General features: G+C 36.4%; 1 protein-coding gene across 1 annotated transcript; it reads right to left on the bottom strand.

The window, feature by feature from the left end:
* Positions 1 to 7,431: 7,431 nt before the first annotated feature.
* On the bottom strand, positions 7,432 to 11,762 carry LOC110922252 (LAG1 longevity assurance homolog 3). The gene is made up of 6 exons (XM_022166555.2): positions 11,586 to 11,762; positions 9,665 to 9,888; positions 9,423 to 9,578; positions 9,160 to 9,345; positions 8,327 to 8,511; positions 7,432 to 7,625 (listed from the first exon to the last, which is right to left on the bottom strand). Exons 1-6 carry the CDS (start codon positions 11,721 to 11,723, stop codon positions 7,594 to 7,596), a joined length of 921 nt encoding a protein of 306 aa, XP_022022247.1. The 5' UTR covers positions 11,724 to 11,762; the 3' UTR covers positions 7,432 to 7,593.
* Positions 11,763 to 23,378: the final 11,616 nt, after the last annotated feature.

Genomic DNA, 23,378 nt, shown 5'->3' with positions numbered 1-23,378 from the left:
TCCGGGTTTATAATACTTTTGTCGTATGTGACACGTGTCGTTTATTTATTGGACAAAAATTTTCGGGGTGTTACACCTATACGTCAAACGAATTGAAAATCGGCTAAGTGTTGAAGCATAGTATCTCATGATCCGAGGAGTAATGTTGACGAACGGCTGTTCGATCGAACAATACCTCGTTCAATACCATACTTCATGAAATTTTAGGGTGTGGGGCCATATGCTAGCCGATCGGCTGACCTGGTCGATCGGCTGGCATGTCCGATCGGTGGGGCTGTTCGTTCGAATAGCCTAGCCGTTCGGCCAGCATCCTGACCTGGTCGGCCTGTTCGTCTAACACTTGGTTGTTCTGATTATTTGACGTTATATCGAGGTAGTTTGACAACGAGCTTAACCAGGAAACCTTCGTCCTTACTTGTTCGTCCTGCTCGGACAGGAATCACCCAAGTCCGGCCGGTGAACGGTTCAGACTGCGGTTTCACGTTTAACCCGAAGTCGGTGAACCTCGTAGTTAGAACCCGGATCTTGAATCACACCACCATTGAAATGATTAGTGAGTTGACTCAAGCCCCGTTTCTACCGGTTTGAAGGCATTGAGTGTAAAAGAGTTGAAAGAAAGTTGGGATTCCTTCTTTCAATCCTTCACATCATGTAAATGTTTAGATCCTTGATAGATCTTAGCTTGTTTATGTGGAAATCGGTTAGATCCGAGCTATTCATGGTGGATTAAAGCCAAAACATGATGTTCTTGAAGAACACCATGATGACATCATCCAAGAATGCTTAGATCTTGGTGATTTCACGGTTAGAAATCAAGATTTGGAAGATAGAAAGGTGTAGGAGCATGTTTTGATCAAGAAAGTACAAGATTTAGGATGAAAACTTACCGGAATCGAAAGAAATCTGAGAAAAGAAGGGGGGGCACGAGCTGGTCGGTCAGAGCTTTCCAAAAGTAGAAAGAATGATAATGACAGCCCTATTTATAGGCTCCAAAAGAGGAAAGGGCTGGCCGATCGGCCAGGCATCCCGATCAGACAGCCTGCTCGATTGGACAGTCTATCCGATCGGCTGGGCTGTTCGATCGGCTGACAGCCTGATCGATCAACAGCCTGATTCGAGTGTTCGGTGCGACGATTTTCGATATTTCGATTTCGATTGAAGACGAGATGGGCACGATAGAGTTTCCTATTCAAATTACTTTCAGTCCCAACTACTATATCTAACACACAATCATCTATATTTTACTCTATCCTTACGTTACCATTCGTCGTAATTCGATTCCGATTGCATTCGATTTGAGTTTCGAGTTTCGATTGATTCGATTGAATACCACACAAAACATGATTACTGGTTGATTAACTTTATCGCATTGTTACTTCCTACCATTCACAGTCGTAAGTCGGTGCGCGTCAATCAAGCATTCGATTACTTCGATTCTTTCTTGATTACAACACTTACTCCACATAATACAAATAAAACATAATAGACTAATTATAGTCAAAGAAAGTCAAAGTTGACTTGGACTTTGACTTTGACTTTGACTTTGACTTTGACATTCGAAAACACGGGGTGTTACAAGATGACTATGGGTTCATTTCACGTGTTGATCTAGTTCGTCCACTCGAACTGTTTTTCTTTCCTTTTCTTTTATCCTCTATGGCTTGGAAACGTAATTCAAGAAATAGTTGTGGTGAAAGCGATTTAAAAAAAATTGAGATGTAAATAAAGAAATGGTGGTGATGGAAAAATGTAAATCAAGAGTTTAAATAATGCATATTAAAAAAAACAATTCATCGACCTCATCTGGGTTGGGGGATCCACCTAACGGCTAAAATCTACTACGGTTTGATCGACACTCACTTGCCTACCCTTGCCGATGACCACATGCCGAATGGGACATGATGCTAACCACAGAATGCTGTTTGTCGATTAGCCATATCCACCGAGTATTGCTAAATGAGACATGCCGCATCCATATGTCCGCCCATATGGATGAAGATAACGAATCCAATTTAAAATCTCTTAGAGCATTCACAATCCGTAAACCAAATTTTGTGAGAGAGGTTTTTATATATAAAAAGTGGTTGTAAGACTGACTATAGGGTGTGGAGAAGGCAAGTCCTTGGAGGATGAGCCTCCACGTCATTGCCACGTTAACATCCAAGGAGGATGCTCCTCCAAGGATGGACCAAGGGAAATGGAGGATGGACCTCCCCCCATTTATTTAATTTTTTTTTTAAATTCAACATGTTTTTTAACATTTAATAAGTTATAAAATAAAATCATTAATATTAAAAACAAACATTACATAACTTAAAAAAAACATAACTTAAAAAAACAGTAGATTGGTAAAAATTAAAATCCTTAGAATTCCATTTTTAGCGATCTTTTCTTTCATTTTATGCAAAACTGGACGATCTTCTTCCGGATATAAGTTGATATCGGTTGTCATTATCTCTCATTCCTTTAATTCTACCGCCTCTTGCTTCAACTGAACCGGTTCGTCCATTTCATGTTGCTTCGCTTGTACCTTTTGGGCTGTGACCTTGGTGTATGCTTTGAACTGGGCCATCAAGTCGTCCATTTTCGAATTGCCCCTCATTACGGCTTGTTTTTTTGCTCCTGCTGCCTTTTTTGGCTTTGTCCATGCCCGGGGGACGTGCCTCATCTCGAACTACGTGCTCTTCGTCGTCAAATTCCGGCTCGACGTTTATATTTATCTGACGTCGTGCGTCCAAGCCCCTGCACTATAACTTCCGGTCTCTGAGGTTTTTGTTCTTTTAGCGCTTGAAACCTCGTTTGGAACCGACACCTACTTCTTATTGGTTCGCATAACCTCCCATGCCCGGACGTGTGAAAAAACGACCCAATGCTCATCTTCGTATCTACGCATCGCCTCTTTAAAAACATCTTCGTCACTCCACCCACTAGGACGATTCATATAAATTATTATATGTCCCGGCAAATTGGTTGACGACCAGATGCATCTTTCGTCACTTCAAAGCGATGGAATCGAGATCGCGATACGAACCTTGTTCCATAATCGCAAGGAACTTTGCTAATATTTCTTTCCAAAAACCATCGCCGGTTAGGTTGTTACCTATATTTTTAGAATGTAACAAAAGCTATATATATATTAAAAAAAGTAAAGTTTATATATTTTTAGTATAAAATTTATATATTTTTTGGGGCATTTTGACGTGTTAATCCACGCCTTAGCTAACGTCTCCTCCTCGATCATTGACTAAGTTGTGGCCTGGCTCTCGAAGGTTGATCACCGGCTAGACGCGCCACTTGCTTCTCTTTTTTCCGTTTCGAGGTTTGGGGTTGCGTCTCTGGAACATATTCTTCAGCTTCATCTTCTACGTGTTGAGACGATTCTACCGGTGGCGGTGAAGGTTGTGGTTGCGATTGCAATTATGAGTTGAACGGGTTTCGCATTAGCAATTGTTACATGGATTGCATTTGGTTCATTTGAGCGAAGGCGTTGGGGATTTGTTGGAAACCCGAGAAAGAAAATTAGGATGCCGACCAACTCGGATCCATTGTTGGATAGTAGTCGGGTACCGAGAACACGTTCGGGTTTGGGTTTGGGTTTGGGTTCGTGTTTGGGTTTGGGTTTGTGTTCGTGTTTGGGTTTGGGTTCGGGTTATTTGGATTGTATGGATCAATGGCAAAATTATAGAAAAAGATTGAAGACTTTTATAAAGTTGAGAGAGAGTTTGGGTTGGAATTGTTAAAAAATGGTGTGAAAGATGTGTATTTAAAGATAAAATAACTAATTAATTTTGTTTTTATAAAAAGATAGCCATTAGAGAGAGAGAGGGGCATTTAATCCATTCTTTTTATAAAATACTAGCCATTAAACGACTTTTTTTGAATTATGAAGGCACGGCGTGAACGGCTTGGGGAGGAAGTTGAGTAGGGGGACGGCCCTAGGGGCCCGGTGTGTTGGCGCGTCGCGGGCCCTAGGCCGCTCCCCAGACCGAGCAACCTAAGTAGTTGTGAGTGGAGTAGAGAGAAAATGTTACTATTCATCTGTTTATTTAAGAGGACACTATTCACCATCTATTATTTTCTGAAAGTAGCTGTGAGTAGAGGAGAGATAAAATGTAATGATAAAGGTATAAAAATGTTATTTAATTTAAAGGAGAGGTAAAATGTATTTGTTTTTAGTGAAGTTATAGAGTAAATTTGGTGAAACGGAAGTGAATGCACATGTCTCTCCTCCCTTCCTATATGAATTCTCTCTCTCTCTCTCTGTCTCTCTCTCTCTCTCTCTCTCTCTCTCTTTTATACAATGTTTTTTTTTTCTTCTTTTTATCCCTTGATTATGCTGTTCGAAAAAAATCACCCCTTTATCATCCCTCACATGATGCGTTTAGAAACACCATATTAGATAAGAAAACTAAGAAACCTAAATGAATAGACCTCTTTTTGTCACGTTTTACACATTTTTGCAGACTCTGTTACGTGTAACAACCAGAGGCGGCTGACACGTGTTACGTGTAACAACTTTTGCAGACTTTCAGTTTTTTATGAAAAAGTAAAAGTTGTTCTGTAACACGTGGCAACCTCTGATTGTTATAGGTAACACGTTTGTAAAAAGGTGTAATACGTAACATATTCAAAAAGAGATCCTATATGTACCCATGTGATACGATTCAATATAAATTGAAGTGTCGAAAAAAATATTACTAACCAAAATTAAACATAAAACAACCAAATCATTGTCCCCGTTTCGATGTACCCATGTTCTATAAATTTTAGAATATACCGTTGCGATGTGCTTATTTATATCTACATTTTAGGTAATAATGTACGGTTATCTAAACATCTATGTAAGTGTCGTTAAAGTTTAAAACCGCAACCCATATGTTTAAGTTAAGCTTTCGCTTTTTTATGTAAAAATTTGAATATCATCAACGCCCCGCGTGGTAATTTGATTATGTTCTACGCTTTCAACACATGTTAGCTCATTGTGAAACTTATAAAAAAAGAATGCAATGCAAACCATTAAATTATTAATTATATCTCTTACTTATCAATATCTTACTATATAATAAAGTAAACTTATTTGAGGACACGTGTTGCTTGATGAGGGCTCCTTTGCCTTCTTTTCCCGCTTAATGCCCATATCTATTATTTGGGTCAACATGCAGATCCATGGATAGTTAAATAACTTGACCAGATTTTCCAATACCCTAAACCCACCTCGCTATACACGGTATTCTTCAAGTTCTAATCTTCCCTCACAAACCCTAACATCCAAATCCAAATCCAAATCCGATCCTCACTCTCAATCAATACTGTGAAGATACTTGCTATACACCGTATTCATGATGTTTTGATGTTCCCTTACAAAGCCTAACATCCAAATCCGATCCTCTCCCTCAAACAACACTGCGAAGATCTTCCATTTTCGTTTTGAACCGGTAACGTACGATCAACTGTCTGTATATTGCACATGATATATGGTTTGATTGATGTTTTAATAACATGTCTTTGTTGAATTGTTTGGTTGCTTAGCTTGAGTAGAATTGATTTGTAAGATCTGTGTATAAACTAAAATGGATTTTTGTTTATTGATGTGTTTTTATGTCATTTTTATATAATTGTTGATGAAGAAATAATGAAGAAATTGGCAAATAAAAAAAGGATTCTGTTTAAATGATGATTGATGTGGCAAGTGAGCAACAACAAAGATCATATTCTGGGTGTGAGTGTTAAAAAGTGTTTACTTATATATTCCATGGAACTTGAGATGTAAAATGTGTGTAAATCTTTCATTCGAGTTTCAACCTCGAGGCATGTTGATGGGAGTTGTATGGACATTTGAAGGTGTTGATATTGCTTACTACAAGTCAACTGGTCCTTTCACTTCATCATCGGTATGTATATTTTGTTTTGCTGTGTGAGAGTAGAATTGATGTGGCTGAGTGCTGTTACTAATCTGCTATACACCCGTGTTTGTAAAAACTAACCCAAGCGTAGACTAAATTTTTGAACATGTAGCAACAAAATAAGCCATTTTAAACTTAAGTTGTATTTAATACTGGTGTTAAATGGGTCGTGTTTGTGAGTTGATCAGTCGAACATGACATGAACTCGAATATATGTCAGACACATGACACGTATTCGCTGTTTTGATACAAACACAACCTATTTTACCCCAAAAAGAGTTTGCATGATCATACTCTGAACTTATAAATTAACAATCCGAAAGTAGAATTATGTATAAAACAATTACATTTGTACTGTAAATGTAATGTTCATTTCTCTTTTAAATCTTCACCTAACTATATAGGTAAACATGTTTGCATGAAACAATACTGAATTTGATTCACATATGAGTAGTATATAAGAATAACAACTTTATTTTTTCAAAAAATCTCCCGTTGAATATTTGAAAGCTTATACAATATCTCTGTGGTAATTTTCACGAGCCCCAGTGTGTGAAACGAGCAATATTTCTAATTAAAGCCAGTTTAATGAACGGCGGTATGGTAAACTATTGGGAGAAAGGGGAGATTAATATAGATAACTAGGAATATGCTTATTAGTTTGAATCTGTTCAGTATTTTGAATCAAAATAGGATAGAGTCTAAATGCCTTGGTGGCCATGTAGTTTTCTATTAAAAATAGATTAGTTTGCGTTCATTGTAAATTGTCTCTCAAGTTTTTAACATAATAAAAGAATAGAGTGATTAGTCCAATCAATATTCAGTGGTTTTGCATTTGTGGTGTGATCCGTGAAACAGCAGCAACATCATTCTAGGCTCTCCCGGATTTACAAGGTGATATGGAGACTCTTGCTAACAAGAATAGATAGTGTGATGCTGGTTTGTTTTTACCTATACATACGTGACCCATTAAATTTATTCCAAGTTTGCTTTGACATGTTGGTAGTCATATTTATTGACCATCCAAAAATCTCATAGTAGGTTTTTAATACTTTGTCAGTTGTGGAATATAGATGTAGATTCGGGCTCAGTGGCAACCTTTCGGGTTTATGATTATGTGAGGCCTAAAGTGATGCATCTTGGTATGTATGTGCTCTGATTCGCTGATTGTATATGGTCAAATATGTAATTATTTATTGTAAAAATGTCTTTACAAAATTTTTTATTGCATCCTAAATAGTACTCAATACCATGAAATATTTAAAGACTTGTAATTACGTTATATTTCTTTGTATTATTTTGATTTTTTCCCCTTAAATGTAATATGCATTTTTGTATGTTTTATATTACAACTTAAACTGCTCAACCCGTGTATCACACGGGTAGATAACCTAGTAATTATTTATTTCAAAAGTTATTATAATTTTATATCATCAACTAAGTATTCTAGCACTTATAAGGACCACTCTTCATAGGACCATTTCTTCATAAGTAAGAGCTAACATAAAATAAACTTTACAAACTTTAGTTTGGACTAATAAACTTGTTAACTCTCTCATTGTAGACAGACTGGATCTTGTACGTACTTGGAGAGGATAGAGGTTAGGTATATGTATACAATGGAATTTACGAAATTCATAAAATGATTACACTCATGATTTGGAACTACATTAATTGTGCAATAGAACAATCAATCTTCATGTTCATTATCACTTTCAGAATCTGCAAAAAGAATTGAGACCTAGTTAAATAAGGAAGAGAAAAGAAATTGTAAGATGTGCTTACCTAGCTAGTGGAACAAGCCAACCATGGTACTAACTACTAAATACAAATAATTAAAATTTGTTGGCCATCCATTTAATTATTTAAGGAATATAAGATGATTGGAGAGCAGTCAAAATCCTACTCAACACATTAACCAAATCCAAAGCTGCATTTTTCATGGAACAGAACAAAAGCATAAGTAATAATGAATATATACCAGAAAATATACATACCCAAAATAATAATAATAATAATAATAATAATAATAATAATAATAATAATAATAATAATAATAATAATAATAATAATAATAATAATAATAATAATACATATGATTAGATGGTTTGTGCTTGCAACTGCGCGTAGGGATGAGCGTGATACCGGTAGCGTACTGAACCGATATCGGTACCAAAATTCGTCAAAACTGGGTACCGATACCGGTACCGTAATATTCGGTGCCAGATGGAACGGGACCGGTATTTGAAGGTAAAATTCGGTATTTTCCCGGTACTATACCGAACCGGTACCGATACCGAAAATGCCAAAAAGTGGGTATCGATACTGGTACCGACAAAAACCAGTACGGGAAATTCGGTACCGGTACCCAGTACTAAATGCTCATCCCTAACTGCGCGTATACAAGCACAAAGATAACTCACCAGAACGAACATCGTCACTGACTTTGCCTCTATCTTGGATTTGTTTAAGAAGCATCCTGTACATTAGCACCCACCAATATATATGAAAAACAAACAAGCAAAAAAGCAAAGTGTTAAAAACATAATAGTAGACTGGTGCTTCAGGACTGTGCTTCTCTTGATCCAAAGTTTGAACAACTTCATAACTACAAGAAGAAAAGAAGAAGATGTTTAAATATATATGTATACTTTGTAATAAAATGAATTTCACCCCCTAATTTTCAAACCATGAAATAATGTAATGAGATAGATACCCAAAATAACTTATTTGACCTATAAATAATATGCAAATGGCTAATTTTAACTCATAAGACCATGTGTAGTGGTGAACTAACATAATGCCCCCACCATGGGGCATTATCCGACACGTGGCGTCCTAGTCAGCGTTGGGGCATTATAGCAAAAGTGGTGTAGTAGGGCATTATGCCAATAACGCCCCTTCCAATTAGAAAAAAAAAAAAACAAAATAGTCATGTGCATGTCCCCCTTCTCATTGGCTAGTCAACATTAAAAAGGATTAAAAAAAAAACTTTATTGAAAAAGTTGTTTTGTCAGTGCATGTCCCCCTTTTCATTGGCCAAAAGCAAAATCCAACAACCCAACTTCAGCGTTATGTTTAAAACGCTAGAATGCAACTTTTCAAAAAATCACGCCTTATAACGCCCCCTGTAATGGGGGGATGGGCGTTTTAGGGCGTTATTTTTCAATTTTTTTTTAAAAAAAACGCCCCACTACGGATGGTCTAAAAAGCTCGCATTTCTATAATATGTGTTAAGCAAGCATTATATTCTAACCTTGTACTCCATAGGATCCAGAACGGGAAACAAATAAGACGAAGGATTACCCATGAAATTACAAACAAATTGAATGAAAAGCTTGCAAGCCCTTCATAACCACTGTATTTAGACATCTTCCCTAGTTCAAGAAAGACATCACTACCATCATGAAGAGCTAAAACAACTGACCCAACACGAGCAAATCTGCAATCGAGAAACGTACAAACTAAGCGAATATATAAGAATAATCAATCACATAATAATCACAAGAAAGTACGTACCTGCATATATATGACATTGTAATAAGAAGGACAGATGCAATATGATGACCCATTGACACACCAAAATCTGATCGCCTTGTTTCCCAGAAAATCAAAGCAAATATTGAGTATGTGTAGAATCCATCAGAATACATGTACATGGCCTTTAGTTTTAACCTAGCAACCAATTTGAACCATGAATAAAGAATCAGTGCAATAAGTCAAAGTATGAAACTATAGATACAACTAAAAATATATATTACTTCATTTTCTGGTCTGGCCATCTCTGACTGCCCGGACCAATCCAAAAGTTGGTTGTTTTAGTGAACCATGGCTCGTTATAAGTGACAGCCAAGGATAGGATTTCTGCAGAAAGATAATATACAAATTTCCAGGCTGATTCCTTAAATTTAATCATTTTTTTGATTCTTTCATCATCAGTCTCTATAGTAAGCCGTTTGTTGAGTATTAAACGCCTTCCTATTTGCTGCAACATGTAAATTGATTGTAAGTTACACAGAATTAAGTCATGATATAGAACCTAGATATTTGATGTGGATTACATATACATTATTGTTAGCCTAATTTGGATCGGATGGAACATTAACAGGGAAACCGATTCAAAATTTGAAGTCAATGAAGACAAAAGATCAAAATAAAGAGATTAGTTAGAGTTTAAATTTAATTATTTAGTTTCTTTATTTATGTTTATCGGTTGTTTTAGTTTGGGTTGTCTAGATTGTTTATTTATTTATTTATTTTATAGGTATTAGAGTTATGGTAGTCATAGTTGTTTACAATTAAAATTTTGTGAAGTTTAATAAATGAGTTAAATCAGGTTCTAAAATTTGTTTTGTTCCTGTGTATCTGCTGCTCCTGTGCCTTCAATTGGTATCAAAGCTAGCCAATAGACGAGTTAGACAATTCAAGGGTGAAGGTCAAAGAAGAGCACATTTGTTTGATTCAATCCACTACAGCGACAACAACATACTCACAAGTAGAAAACTTTTTCAATCAGAGATGGCTACAAACTCATCTCTTGGTCTAGTAAGTGATTCGGCATGAAGATATTTCAATGTCATTTGTCATTAATTTTTCTATATGCGCAATTATGTGTGCATTGAGTGTTTGTGTTTCCGCTGCGCCACCTAATTTTTCGTACAACTATTTAGTTTATTTATGTTTTTTGGTTGTTTTAGTTTGGGTTATCTAGATTGGTTATTTATGTATTTAATAAGTATAAGAATCATGCTAGGCTTTGGATAGGTGTAGTTTAAATATATGTGTTCATAGTTGTTTAAGGTCGAACTTTTTTGAGGATTAAAACAAGTTAACCCAGGTTGTGTGGTTCTAAAATTTGTTTTGTACCGGCGTATTTGCCGCTCATGTGCCTTCAGTTATGATATAGACGTTAAACAAATACTTTCATGTTAATTTTCAACTTTAAATTTGCTTTGTATTTTGGAACTTATTAAGAAATACTCCGTTGATTACTCTTGGTTTAGAAGTGCAACAAACTCCTGTTCCGTGTATTGTATAGTTCCTAAAATTCACTGATTTTCCTTATTTTAATTTTATTTTATTATTAAGTGTTTTATAAAAATCACACTCGTTTGGGTAAGTTAAGTTATTCTACAAATGCTCCTAATTGTAAGAAGTGTAAAAAGACTTTAAAGATTGACAAGTGTCCAATAACTTAAAACCTAAACCCACTACACCATCACCCAAAACCTAAACACCAACCCACGCCACCACCCAAAAACCTAAACCCCCACCCCCCAAAAAAATATTTTTTTTTTGCCGAGGGGGGTGGGGGTGGGGGTGGGGGTTTAATGTTTTTTTTGTGTAGTGGATTTATTTTTAAAAGTATTTGTACTCTTCTTATTTTAAGAGGGCTTTGTATTTGATCCTAATACTCTGTGGGGTTTATGAACTTGTTTTGGTTTCTAGGTAGCAAACTCCCTAGACACTTTCAGAAACCTCACAGAATTACACTTGTCATTTTGCTGAAACACATAGGAATAAAATAAAATAAAATTTCCCTTTTTTACATACAAGATTCTTAACTTTAGAACTAATTTTTTGCAGGTATTTGATCACCCATGGCTTTGATTCAGGTTGACAAATAGTCAAGTAATTCGATTAAACAAGTAGCTATGGTTGATGAGATCAGAAAATAATTACCTCAAAGACAAGTCTGTCGAGAAAAAACCGAACAGTTGGGAAGAAGATGGAAAACAAAGGAAGAAACAAGAAATCTTGGTAAGCTGGGAACGATTCATGTTCAAAATCTATCAGTTTTAATGCTTGAATCAAACCCATGTTGACAAAGATGGTATTTTGCTCTAAATTTCAGTTGAAACCGTAGGGCATTGATGAAAGCATGACTTTGTAGTATGTGCGTGTAGTTGTGAAACCGGTGGGAGTTGGGTTTCAAACTGAACTCTTTTCCTCATATGATATGAGTTTCGTCAAGCTATGTATTTTGAAACACATAGCAGAAATGGCTAAATAGTATATATTTTCATCTTAAACTTAACTTTTTAAAGGAAAGTTTTGTATTTAAAAAACAAGTGTAGGATAATAAACAAAATACGGAATTTAGATATTCAATAAATGGTGAAAGTTTTAAAGGAAACTTTCTGAACGATGGTGAAAGTTTCTTATAATTAATAATATAAGACATCTACTAGCAAGGACTAAGGTGTTAGAAGAATGAGATCTAATAAAGTCTATTTGTTAGTTTTGTTCGTTTACAACAAAATACGGAATTTAGATATTCAATAAAAAACTTTGTAATTTTTTTTTTCTTTTGGAAAGGCTTGTATAAATTTATCTATTGAAATTTGGAACTATTGCTCTATGCGTGATTAAAATAACGTGTTGCCTTTGATGACTTCACCAACTAACTCACTAATTAAACTGTTATTTAATTATTAAAAGTAGTGATGTAAGGGTGTAAGGGGCACTCCCCAAAGAGGGGAGTCCCCTCTCTTACGCATAACCAATACTCATGTGCCACGTCAACTCCCCTCTTAAACTCCCCTAACACCCTAAATTGATGGCGGCACTCTCCTCTTAGGTGACTTGGTTTTTTATTAAAAAAAAAAGAAATTTCTCATTGGTCCAACCCTTCTCTCTCTCCTCCCTCTCTTCGATGAATCCCCACCGATTTCTTCCCTCTCTCTACCTCACCGCCTTAATGGCGATACCACCACTCTTCGGTGGATCAACTCCCCGCATGGGGTCACCCACTACACCCCTTACACCCTAAGGTAAAGTAGGAATAAGATAACTTGCCCTTAAAAAATATAGAATGATAACAAAAGTTAGTTATATTTACCATTATGTTACATTACAAAAGAATTTAATAAAAAAAAAAAAACTCAATAACATACAATGTCTTGTATATTAATTAAAGTTACAGTCATATTTAATTACCGGCCACATATATATAAGTGTTGATGGTTCCTCCTTTTACATTTGTACTACTTTTATAGTGTATACTTCTATATCGATTTAGTATGTTCGATCTATGTTTCTTTGTTCACGGAGTGGGTATGGTTTGGAGGCATGGAAGCCTCTCCATGCTAGGTACACCGGCCCGTCGATGGTGTGGAGGGCGGCATGGAGGTTTGGGCGCTCGATTCTTCACCGGTGTGGTGAAAAAGATGGTAATGATGTGTGTTGTTTTGATTGGGTGGTGGGTTTTTTGATTAATTTTCTTTTTTATATATAAAATAAATATAAAAAGTGTATACCACTAGTGGCGAAGCTTGAAAATTTTCACCGGGGGTCGGAAGTCACCGGACCTAAAAATTTCTATATAAGTAAATTTCTTTTTTATAAAACTGAGGGGTCGAAAACGTATATACCTAAAAACTTGTATACGAAACGTACATACATAAATTTCTTTTTTATGTGCATCATTTAATAATATTTTCTATGTACATTATATATATATTATATATATATTGTTGACGAGTAACTTTATTTTTATAATAATATATAGTTTTTTTATTATTTTATTATTTAATATATTATAATAGTTTATTATTATGTTTACTTTTAATAACATATTTTTATTTTTTTAAACATATATTTCCTTTACCTTTTGTAATAATTGTTTTCTTTTAACATATATTAATTTATCGATTAATTTGATACTTCTTTATTAATTTACGTTTATAACTTTTTTCTAAAAACTTAAGTACGTAATTGTGATTGATTTCTTTCTCTGACATTCTGTTATAAGTTTCGTTAAAAATGAAGTTGTACTCAAAATAAAGTATTTATTTGGTATCATAAAACGGTACGATGATAAACTAAATCGTTCTAATGGTTTGACTTTCTAAACAACATGTTTTATTTTCAAATCACATTTGTTTTACATTATCATTTGTTCGGTTTCGCCGCAACGAGCGGTATAAAAAAACTAGTTTCATTTAATATGCAAGTTTCTAATGTACCCTGTATTAAATATTTAATCATCAAATTTTCTTATACATACAAAATTACTGTTTACTTTCGTTTCTTTTTATTTTGGTTTTCTCCGTTTCGTATATTTTATTCTTTTTTTCATTTTAATATAATTCGTACACTCTTTTCAATTTCTTATAAATTCGAGACATAATCTTAATGGAAATCATATTTTATATTATTTTTCCTAATTACAGTAGAAACTCGATAAATTAATACTCGATTATTTAATAAACTCTCTAAGATAATATTTTTTGCCGGTCCCGACTCGGGGATAGGGTGCTAAATTAATAATTCGCTAAAATCATAAGATAATACATTTTTGATAATTTCTTTAGACCCCATATAAAATATAAATTAATAATTCCTTATATATAATGAATGATTTATGAAGGTTTCTTGAAAAATGACTCAATTGTCTTTTGTTTTTTTGTTGAAATCAATTTCCCCATGAATCTCGTCTCTAATTTTCCTTAGCATGGTAAGAACTTCTGGTGTTGTTTTCTCATAGCTCAACAAGAAATTGTTCAATGTGATTGCCGATTTAATAGCTTCATTTCGCGAAGGGGGCTCCATTGTAGAACTTTCATCATCTTCTTCATCGATGTCATCTTTATTAATTCCAATAACGCTTTCAATAATTTCTTCATCAGTCAACAACTGTGCAACTACATTTTCTTTTGGGTGAGTCAGAACATCTTTGACATCCATTGCATTGCGATAACCCAACTCTTTGATCAAATTCTGGAGTTCTTAAGTGCTCTTCGAATCTCGCCTGTCATTGTTGTTTTTTTTCACACCTTTAAGATGGGAAGCCATGTTGTATGTATGATTTGTTTGTGTTAACCTATATTGATCTTGTATTTATATAGAAAATATTTTTAATGTCCATAAAGTGATACATTGAACACAAGAAGCATAATAAGGTGGGAGATTGAAGGTTTCTTTCAAATTGGGCCGTTCATTTGATATACATGCATTGTATACAATAATTAAGTGGAAGCTTGAAAGGTGTTTGTAAACTAAGTATTCTACTATAAATTAATAAAATATTAATTAATATATAAATTAATAATTATTAATTTATCGATTAATTAATAACTCTTTTAATTAATAAATTTTGGTGGTCCCAAGTCAGGGATAGACAGAAAAGTTACGCCGATAGAAGACGCAAGCCCCTTGAATTTGACGTTGGCGACTACGTACTCCTAAAGGTATCACCTTGGAAGGGTGTGGTCAGATTCGGAAAGAAAGGGAAACTAGCGCCTCGATATGTTGGACCTTTTAAGATTCTGGAAAGGATCGGAAAAGTCGCCTACAAACTCGAACTACCGGAGGAACTTAGTAACGTCCACCCGACTTTCCATGTGTCAAACCTCCGAAAATGCCTAGCTGATCATGATCTGATTGTACCTCTCGACGATCTTCAGGTCAACGAAACGCTACATTTCGTGAAAAAGCCTGTCGAAATCATGGATCGCCAAACCAAGCAACTCAGACGCTCACGCATCCCTATCGTGAAAGTCCGATGGGAAGGCAAACGGGGCGCAGAGTTTACTTGGGAACTCGAAAGCGACATGAAGGCTAAGTACCCGCAGTTGTTCAAATGAAGATCTGAAGCGTGAAATTGGTAATCATGCACGGTGCTGTGCAGCTTCGAGCCTAATTTCGGTAAGAAATTCCCTAAACAAGGGGAGGCTGTAACACCCCGTGTTTTCGAATGTCAAAGTCAAAGTCTAGGTCAACTTTGACTTCTTTGATTATAATTAGTCTATTTTATGTTTTATTTGTAGTAAGTGTTGCAATCGAATGTTTGATCGACGCGAACCGACTTACGACTGTGAATGGTAGGAAGTAACAATGCGATAAAGTTAATCAATCAATAATCAAGCTAATCAAATCATCAATCGAACTCGAATCTCGAACTATTCGAATTTGGTGTTATATTACTTGTGTGTGTGCCTTACGTGTTACCTGTGCGTGCTTATTTTATGTTTTGTGTGGTATTCAATCGAATCAATCGAAACTCGAATCTCAAATCAAATGCAATCGAAATCGAACTGTGACGAATGGTAACGTAAGGATAGTGTGAAATATAGATGATTGTATGTTAGATATAGTAGTTGGGACTGAAAGTAATTTGAATAGGAAACACTATCGTACTCGTCTCGTCTTCAAATCGAAACCGAAATATCGAAAAATCGTCGTACCAAACACTCGAACCAGGCTGTTGATCGAACAGGCTGTCAGCCGATCGAACAGCCCAGCCGATCGGACGGACTGTCCGATCGAGCAGGCTGTCCGATCGGGATGCCTGGCTAATCGGCCAGCCCTTTCCTCTTTTGGAGCCTATAAATAGAGCTGTCATTGTCATTCTTTCCACTTTTGGAAACTCTCTGACCGACAAGCTCGTGCTCCTCACCTTTTCTCAGATTTCTTCCGATTCTGGTAAGTTTTCATCCTAAATCTTGTACTATCTTGATCAAAACATGCTCCTACACCTTTCTATCTTTCAAATTTTGATTTCTAACCGTGAAATCACCAAGATCTAAGCATTCTTGGATGATGTCATCATGGTGTTCTTCAACAACATCATGTTTTGGCTTCAATCCACCATGAATCGCTCGGATCTAACCGATTTCCACATAAACAAGTCAAGATCTATCAGAGATCTAAACATTTACATGATGTAAAGGATTGAAAGGAGGATTTCCAACTTTCTTTCAACTCTTTTACACTCAATGCATTCAAACAGGTAGAAACAGAGCTTGAGTCAACTCACCAAAACATTCTAGTGGATGAGTGGTTCAAGATTCGGATTCTATCTACGAGGTTCACCGACTTCAGGTTGAACGTTAAACTGCCATCCCAAACCGTTCACCGGACGGACTTGGGTGATTCCTGTCCGAGCAGGAGAAACAAGTAAGGACGAAGGTTCTCTGGTTCAGCTCGTTGTCAAACTACCTCAATATAACGTCAAATAATCAGAACAACCAAGTGTTAGACGAACAGGACGACCAGGTCAGGATGCTGGCCGAACAAATAGTTGTCTGTCAGGAAAAAGAAACTAGAGCATAGTTGTCTGTAGATCTTATGAGGCTAGGTCTTTAGGAGCATTTGAACAACATTTATTTGTTTTCTTTAAGTCTGAGTTGTCGGAACAGAATACTTGACTGGTTGATATCTGTAATAATTTGTTTATTATTTGGGACACGGTATGGGATGTGTTATTTAAACTGAATAGTGATAATAATTGTTATGGAAACTTCTGGACAATCTGTTTCGCTCAGTGCCATGCCCCGATGATTCCGCCATCGGTTGGCGTGTGACAAGCCTAATGCCCCAACCAACTCTTTCTAACCCTTAACCAACTCCTTTTATGCCACCAACCAACTCCTTTAATGCCTCAAACCCTAATCCTACTTATAAATACTAACCCCTAACACCTCCTAAACACTTTCACCACTTCAAAACCTCTCACAAACACTCTCAAATCTTTAATTTCTTCAACTTTGGGTAGAAAACTCATAGACCAAAATAGTGAGTTTTGGCTTCCTTCTCGCACTTGTTTTCTTCTTCCCCATACTTGGAAAGCCTCTAGAAGTATTACCTCTTGTTTACCAGGTAAATGAGGATGGTAAACCACCATATTTGAGGTCCAAGTTGGGATTTTTATTAAACTTTTTATACATGTTATCTTTAACTTTGTTTTTGGAACCTTTTTCATACCAAACCAAGTCACCAACAAGCTTCTATGCTGAAGGACTTGTGTTAACGTCAATTTCCAGAAACTTGAGATTCATTTACCTCCATTTTATATTCTTGTAAGTCTCTAAGTAACCCACAACAACTATGTGAGTGAAACCAAACCATGTCTCAAGTAAGTAATGCTGGAAGACTTGTGTTAAGGTACAAATGGTGATGTTGAGGACATTGGTTCTACAACTATATTCCCACCATTCTTCACTTGGTTACTTAGCAAAATAGTAGTCTACTTATGCATCTCATTCTTTGTATTCATGACCATCTGAATCATCAACTATGTTTATGATTTTATGCAATGGTGAAACTCTTGAGGTTAGTGGAATACACTACCTCTAACGCTTGACTATATACATAATAAATCCATATATAATACTTACACCAAAACCAAACCATAATATCAACCAACCCATGGTTGAATGTTATGTGTTAAGGTGGAAAATATCTTAGTCTTAGATTCCTTATTTTGCACTTCTAATGGGTATTTAACACCATGAAAAACACACACTAATAATAGTGTCCAAATAAGTGTCTAGGTGAGATATGTTTTATGTATTTCCATACTCATAAATTCCGTTTACTTTCCAATCTACAAATCCTTATACTCATACACCTTCGTTTACCATTGTAGGTTGAATTTGGTGTTCCATCCCTCAAACTCGCTCTCTTGCATTCTGTAGATTTTTCTTTGCAAAACCGTGAGTTCATACATGACCCTTTTACATTTAAAGGGTTGCAACATGTATCCATACTAAACACACTTACACACAGATACAATCAAACTTATTCAAACACTCAATCCTTAAACATGCTTATTTGTTATGCTAATTGTGAATACCTGCTAGAATATTCTTATGCTTAGCTATCTATCATTAACCTTGCAAGCCTCCCTTAGCATATATAGCGCTATAGGATTAGTACACCGCCCCGTTTTGTGGGTCATTGTTAAGTTATTATTTACGGCCTTATTTGCTTTGGTGATAAGGTTATGTTAGTGCCAAACTTTGGATTGATTTTAGCTATTGCATGCTAGTATGATACATGATTTAGTATGATATAAACATGTGGATTTTAGACTAATTCTTACTTATGCTTTGTAGACAAACTAGTATGTTCACTGACATACTTTTGCGTTGACAAATATTTTAGGAAAATTGGATTTAAATAATCCCAACTTTCTCAATTTGGCCGATAATCGTCCCAACTCAGTTATTTGCCGATAATAATCCGAACTGTCCACTTTTTGCTGATAATAGTCTGCGTTAAAAATAGCTTAACGGAGTTAATTTTTTCCCGAATTACAAACCAATGTTGTAGGGTTTTTGATTAGAACGAGGATACGAGTTGATTAATGTAAAATTTACCTCGAAATACTGCCCTGAACGACGAAAACGGTGCTTTAATTCGGGTGTTTAAACTTCCAATTAACAAAAATCAAGCCATTTGGAGTACCGTTTCGAGGTAAGTTTTACATAAATCGACTTGTATCCTGGTTCTGATCAAAATCCCTAAAACATCGGTTTGTGGTTTGTAATTCGGAAAAAAAAAAATTTAACTCCGTTAAGCTATTTTTAACGGCGGACTATTATCGGCCAAAAGTGGACCAATTCAGATTATTATCGGCAAATAACCGAGTTGAGATTATTATCGGCCAAATTGAGAAAATTGGGATTATTTAAATCCAATTTGCCAATATTTTATACATGTTGCAGGAAAAGTTCGAGATGCTATTGCAAGAAACTACTTAGGGTGGATTTAGATATTCAGCTAATTTATTTATGCATTATGATTATTTTAGTAATGAAATTTAATTTCCAATTGTTGTGTTTCCTTTTTGAACAATGTAATGTTTGATTCGAATATATGAAAATGAAATTTTGAATCTTAATACATTATTGTCAAATTTAGTACTATGATGGCTTTGAACAATCTTTTATGTCTCGTCTCGATGTTTCTGTCATCGGTTATGGTGTGACATTCTCTCCCCCCTCTCTCTCTTTCTCTTTCTCTCACTTTGTTTTTCACCATTACTCCCCATTGTTTCCCCTTCTTTCCTCTTAAAAGTTTAAAACGATATATAAGATTAGGGTAAAAATAAGATGTAAGGTAAGTTTGTGAGGATTTTAAGTTAGAAATCATATATAGATTCAAATATAGTTATCATTATTACTTGATTATTAATGGTAGTCATTAAGATTTTTTGTCTTTTTTTTGTTATCGTTTCGACTTATTATTTTCTAATGATAATATTTAACGTAACACTCTGCAAACGCGCATGCATAGTTAAACGTTTTAATTTCTACTTTTTTGTTTAGTTTAACGGTCCTGTCGCAACACACATGTCCCAAAAACTTGTTTTTTAAAAGTTGTTTCAAAAAATATAAAGGTTCTTTTTGTCAAACGAAAGCTTGCTTATTGTAAAAAGTAATGGTAATTTTGTCAGTATTGCGAAATGTAAACATTATACTGAATACATAAAGCCATCAAACCGGTAGAAACGGAGCTTGAGTCAACTCACCAAAACATTCTAGTGGATGAGTGGTTCAAGATTCGGATTCTATCTACGAGGTTCACCGATTTCAGGTTAAACGTTAAACTGCCATCCCGAACTGTTCACCGGCCGGACTTGGGTGATTCCTGTCCGAGCAGGAGAAACAAGTAAGGACGAAGGTTCCCTGGTTCAGCTCATTATCAAACTACCTCAATATAACGTCAAATAATCAGAACAGCCAAGTGTTAGACGAACAGGCTGACCAGGTCAGGATGCTGGCCGAACGGTTAGGCTGTTCGAACGAACAGCCCAACCGATCGGACATGCCAGCCGATCGACCAGGCCAGCCGATCGGCTAGCATATGGCCCCACACCTTAACAATTTCATGAAGTATGGTATTGAACGAGGTATTGTTCGATCGAACAGCCGTTTGTCAACATTACTCCTCGGATCATGAGATACTATGCTTCAACACTTAGTCGATTTTCAATTCGTTTGACGTATAGGAATGCCACCCGATCGAGCATGCTGTTCGATCGAGTATGCTGTTCGATTGAGTGACATCCTGCCGAGGACTACTACTGAAGTTCCTAACCGATCGGTTAAGCCGGCCAATCAAACAGACCGTTCGATCGATCAACCTGAAAGGTAAGAACACTTCAGTGTTCTCAAATACTACAACGAAAACTTCAAAAGTTCAAACCATCATACACAAACACATCCTACTCAAGGGAAGGAACAACCAACTCGAACAGTCCAGCCGATCAAGCCTACCGGCCGATCGAACAGACTGTCCGAACGAACTGTCAAGCTGAACGAACAACCCGTTCGATTGAACCTACTGTTCGATCGGCCAGGCTGTTCGACCCACTTACACTCATTTCCATTCTACGTGTTACTCATCGTTATACTATCGAACTATTCAGGCTAACCCTACTCTCAAAGCGCTTCCTTCAATCCATCAATCAATTGCTGTGAGTATACTCGATCCCTTTTTGCTTTTAGCACTTTTGGGTGTTACATACGTTACTTATCAAAATCACTATCGATCACACTACTCGAACTATTTGAACGCTAACCAATATGCATGTATTACGTGACTAAATGGATGCTTGTTGATTGTGTTTACACGTGGAATGCTGTCTACCTGCCTTAACGACGTAGTACTATAGTTTGGACTCAGCACCCATTCACACGGGGGTTGTTAAGGACAATTACTTGCATAGATTACGGTGGTAATCATGTATTGCGAACTGTCTCGGACAGTCAACCCGCAGTCATTGGTATCGATAGATCCATGTCGATAATTAACATGCTTCGTTTTCCTCTGTGTACGTGCTGGTTATGCGTAAACTATTCGAACTCTATATGCTATTATCAAACTTGTATGCTCACCTTTACATTATATGTATTGACTTTATTTTAACGTATGTGACAGGTGTTTAAGATGTTTGCTTGCTAGGAATGCGAGGCTAGAATAATGCTTTAGAGACCCCCAACAAATAGTTGTCTGTCAGGAAAAAGCAACTAGAGCATAGTTGTCTGTAGATCTTGTCAGGCTGGGTCTTTAGGAGCATTTGAACAATATTTATTTGTTTTATTTAAATCTGAGTTGTCGGAACAGAATACTTGACTGGTTGATATCTGTAATAATTTGTTTATTATTTGGGACACGGTATGGGACGTGTTATTTAAACTGAATAGTGATAATAATTGTTATGGAAACTTCTGGACAATCTGTTTCCCTCAGTGCCATGCCCTGATGATTCCGCCATCGGTTGGGGTGTGACAGATTGGTATCAGAGCCATAACTATAGGGAATTAGGCTAGACACGACCTAGTCTGGGTCGCTGTCTTAGAGACCTAGACTATAGTTAGGAACCAACAGACCAAGCGTATGTGCTATATCCCGTTACTTATCGCTGCACTCGAATTTTCAAATAGAGTCAAGCGATTTAGTCGAGATTAGGTGTGAAAGCCGCAAACTCTCGACTAAATTGTTTGAACAATGCTGATTTTATCAATTTATCAATGATTTCCTCATTATTTTCGATAACGAACGAGGAGAATTATACCAAATCAGGAGTGAAATCCATATTTTGATGAATAATCTCCTCAAATTTTACTAAAACAAGGAAGAAATTGCTAAGCCAGGGGTGAAACCCAAACCTTGGCAACTTATTCCAACTTTTACTCATCTCACCAAAGCCTCGACGGACTCCAACGACCTGAACTCACGAGTATGACCTAGGGAATACGCGTTGAATGCCCAAGAATCGAGGCAGAAACGCGATCCCGAAAGTCGAAAAGTGACGACAAGTCTATTGTGAATAGTCGAATCGCTTTGGGTAGTCAATGTCTAGTAGCCGCAGACAATCCATTTCCTCGATTTTATGTGTTTCGATTCTGAGCCTGCAACTGCCAACTCTGATGACTCGTTGTTTTGTGTGTTTTAAGTGTACTTGCCTGTTTATGTGTTTAATTTTGATGTTCGCTCGATTTTTGCTATCGCTTTGATCGACACACACGATTCGCATTGCTATTCTATCTCAAGACGCTAACAAGTCGTTACAAATCTAAACAATAACTCGACATGCTATACGATTATACGATACTATTCGATATACTATACACGAGCACTATATACGAACGACATGCGAACTTTGAATGATAGGATCTTGAGGTAGTCAGAATGCTCTATGTGCTTATAGGGAACCACGCACCTAGTGCCTCTGTGATTAAATGCGTATATGCTTCTGTGCTTAGTTGTCTCTGTGCTCTACGTGCCTACGTGCTTATGTGCTTCTGTGATTATGTGAATCTGTGAATTTGTGTTTAAGTAATATTGTGATGCATGTTTCGACATGATTCTAAGCTTTAGTAAGTAGTAGACGTGTGAGGTGAGATTCGATTGTTGTGTCTGAGACCTACGACGATGTCTGTTGCAGACCATGTCGTCATCTGGACACCAAACCCCACTTACTCGCCAAGAGAAGAGAGACAGGCGTCTTGCTACTATCATTGCCAAAAGTGTGGCAAAAGTTGTGAGCGATGTCTTTGAAAACGCCAGCAAGTCGTCTGAGGAGTCGCGAATCGATGCTCCTAAGGATACCAACAAGACTGGTTTCAGCTTTAAACAGTTCAAGGCATGCGGACCAAAGGAATTCACCGGAGAAGATGGCCCAACAGCTATGTTTCAATGGTTCGATTCTATCGAAGTCACTTTGCGCCAAAGCGGCTGTCC

Source organism: Helianthus annuus, chromosome 17, assembly GCF_002127325.2.
Source record: "Helianthus annuus cultivar XRQ/B chromosome 17, HanXRQr2.0-SUNRISE, whole genome shotgun sequence".
Lineage (NCBI taxonomy): Eukaryota > Viridiplantae > Streptophyta > Magnoliopsida > Asterales > Asteraceae > Helianthus > Helianthus annuus.
Note: the sequence above shows the minus strand (reverse complement) of the source record. Positions and strands in the feature narration are given on the sequence as shown.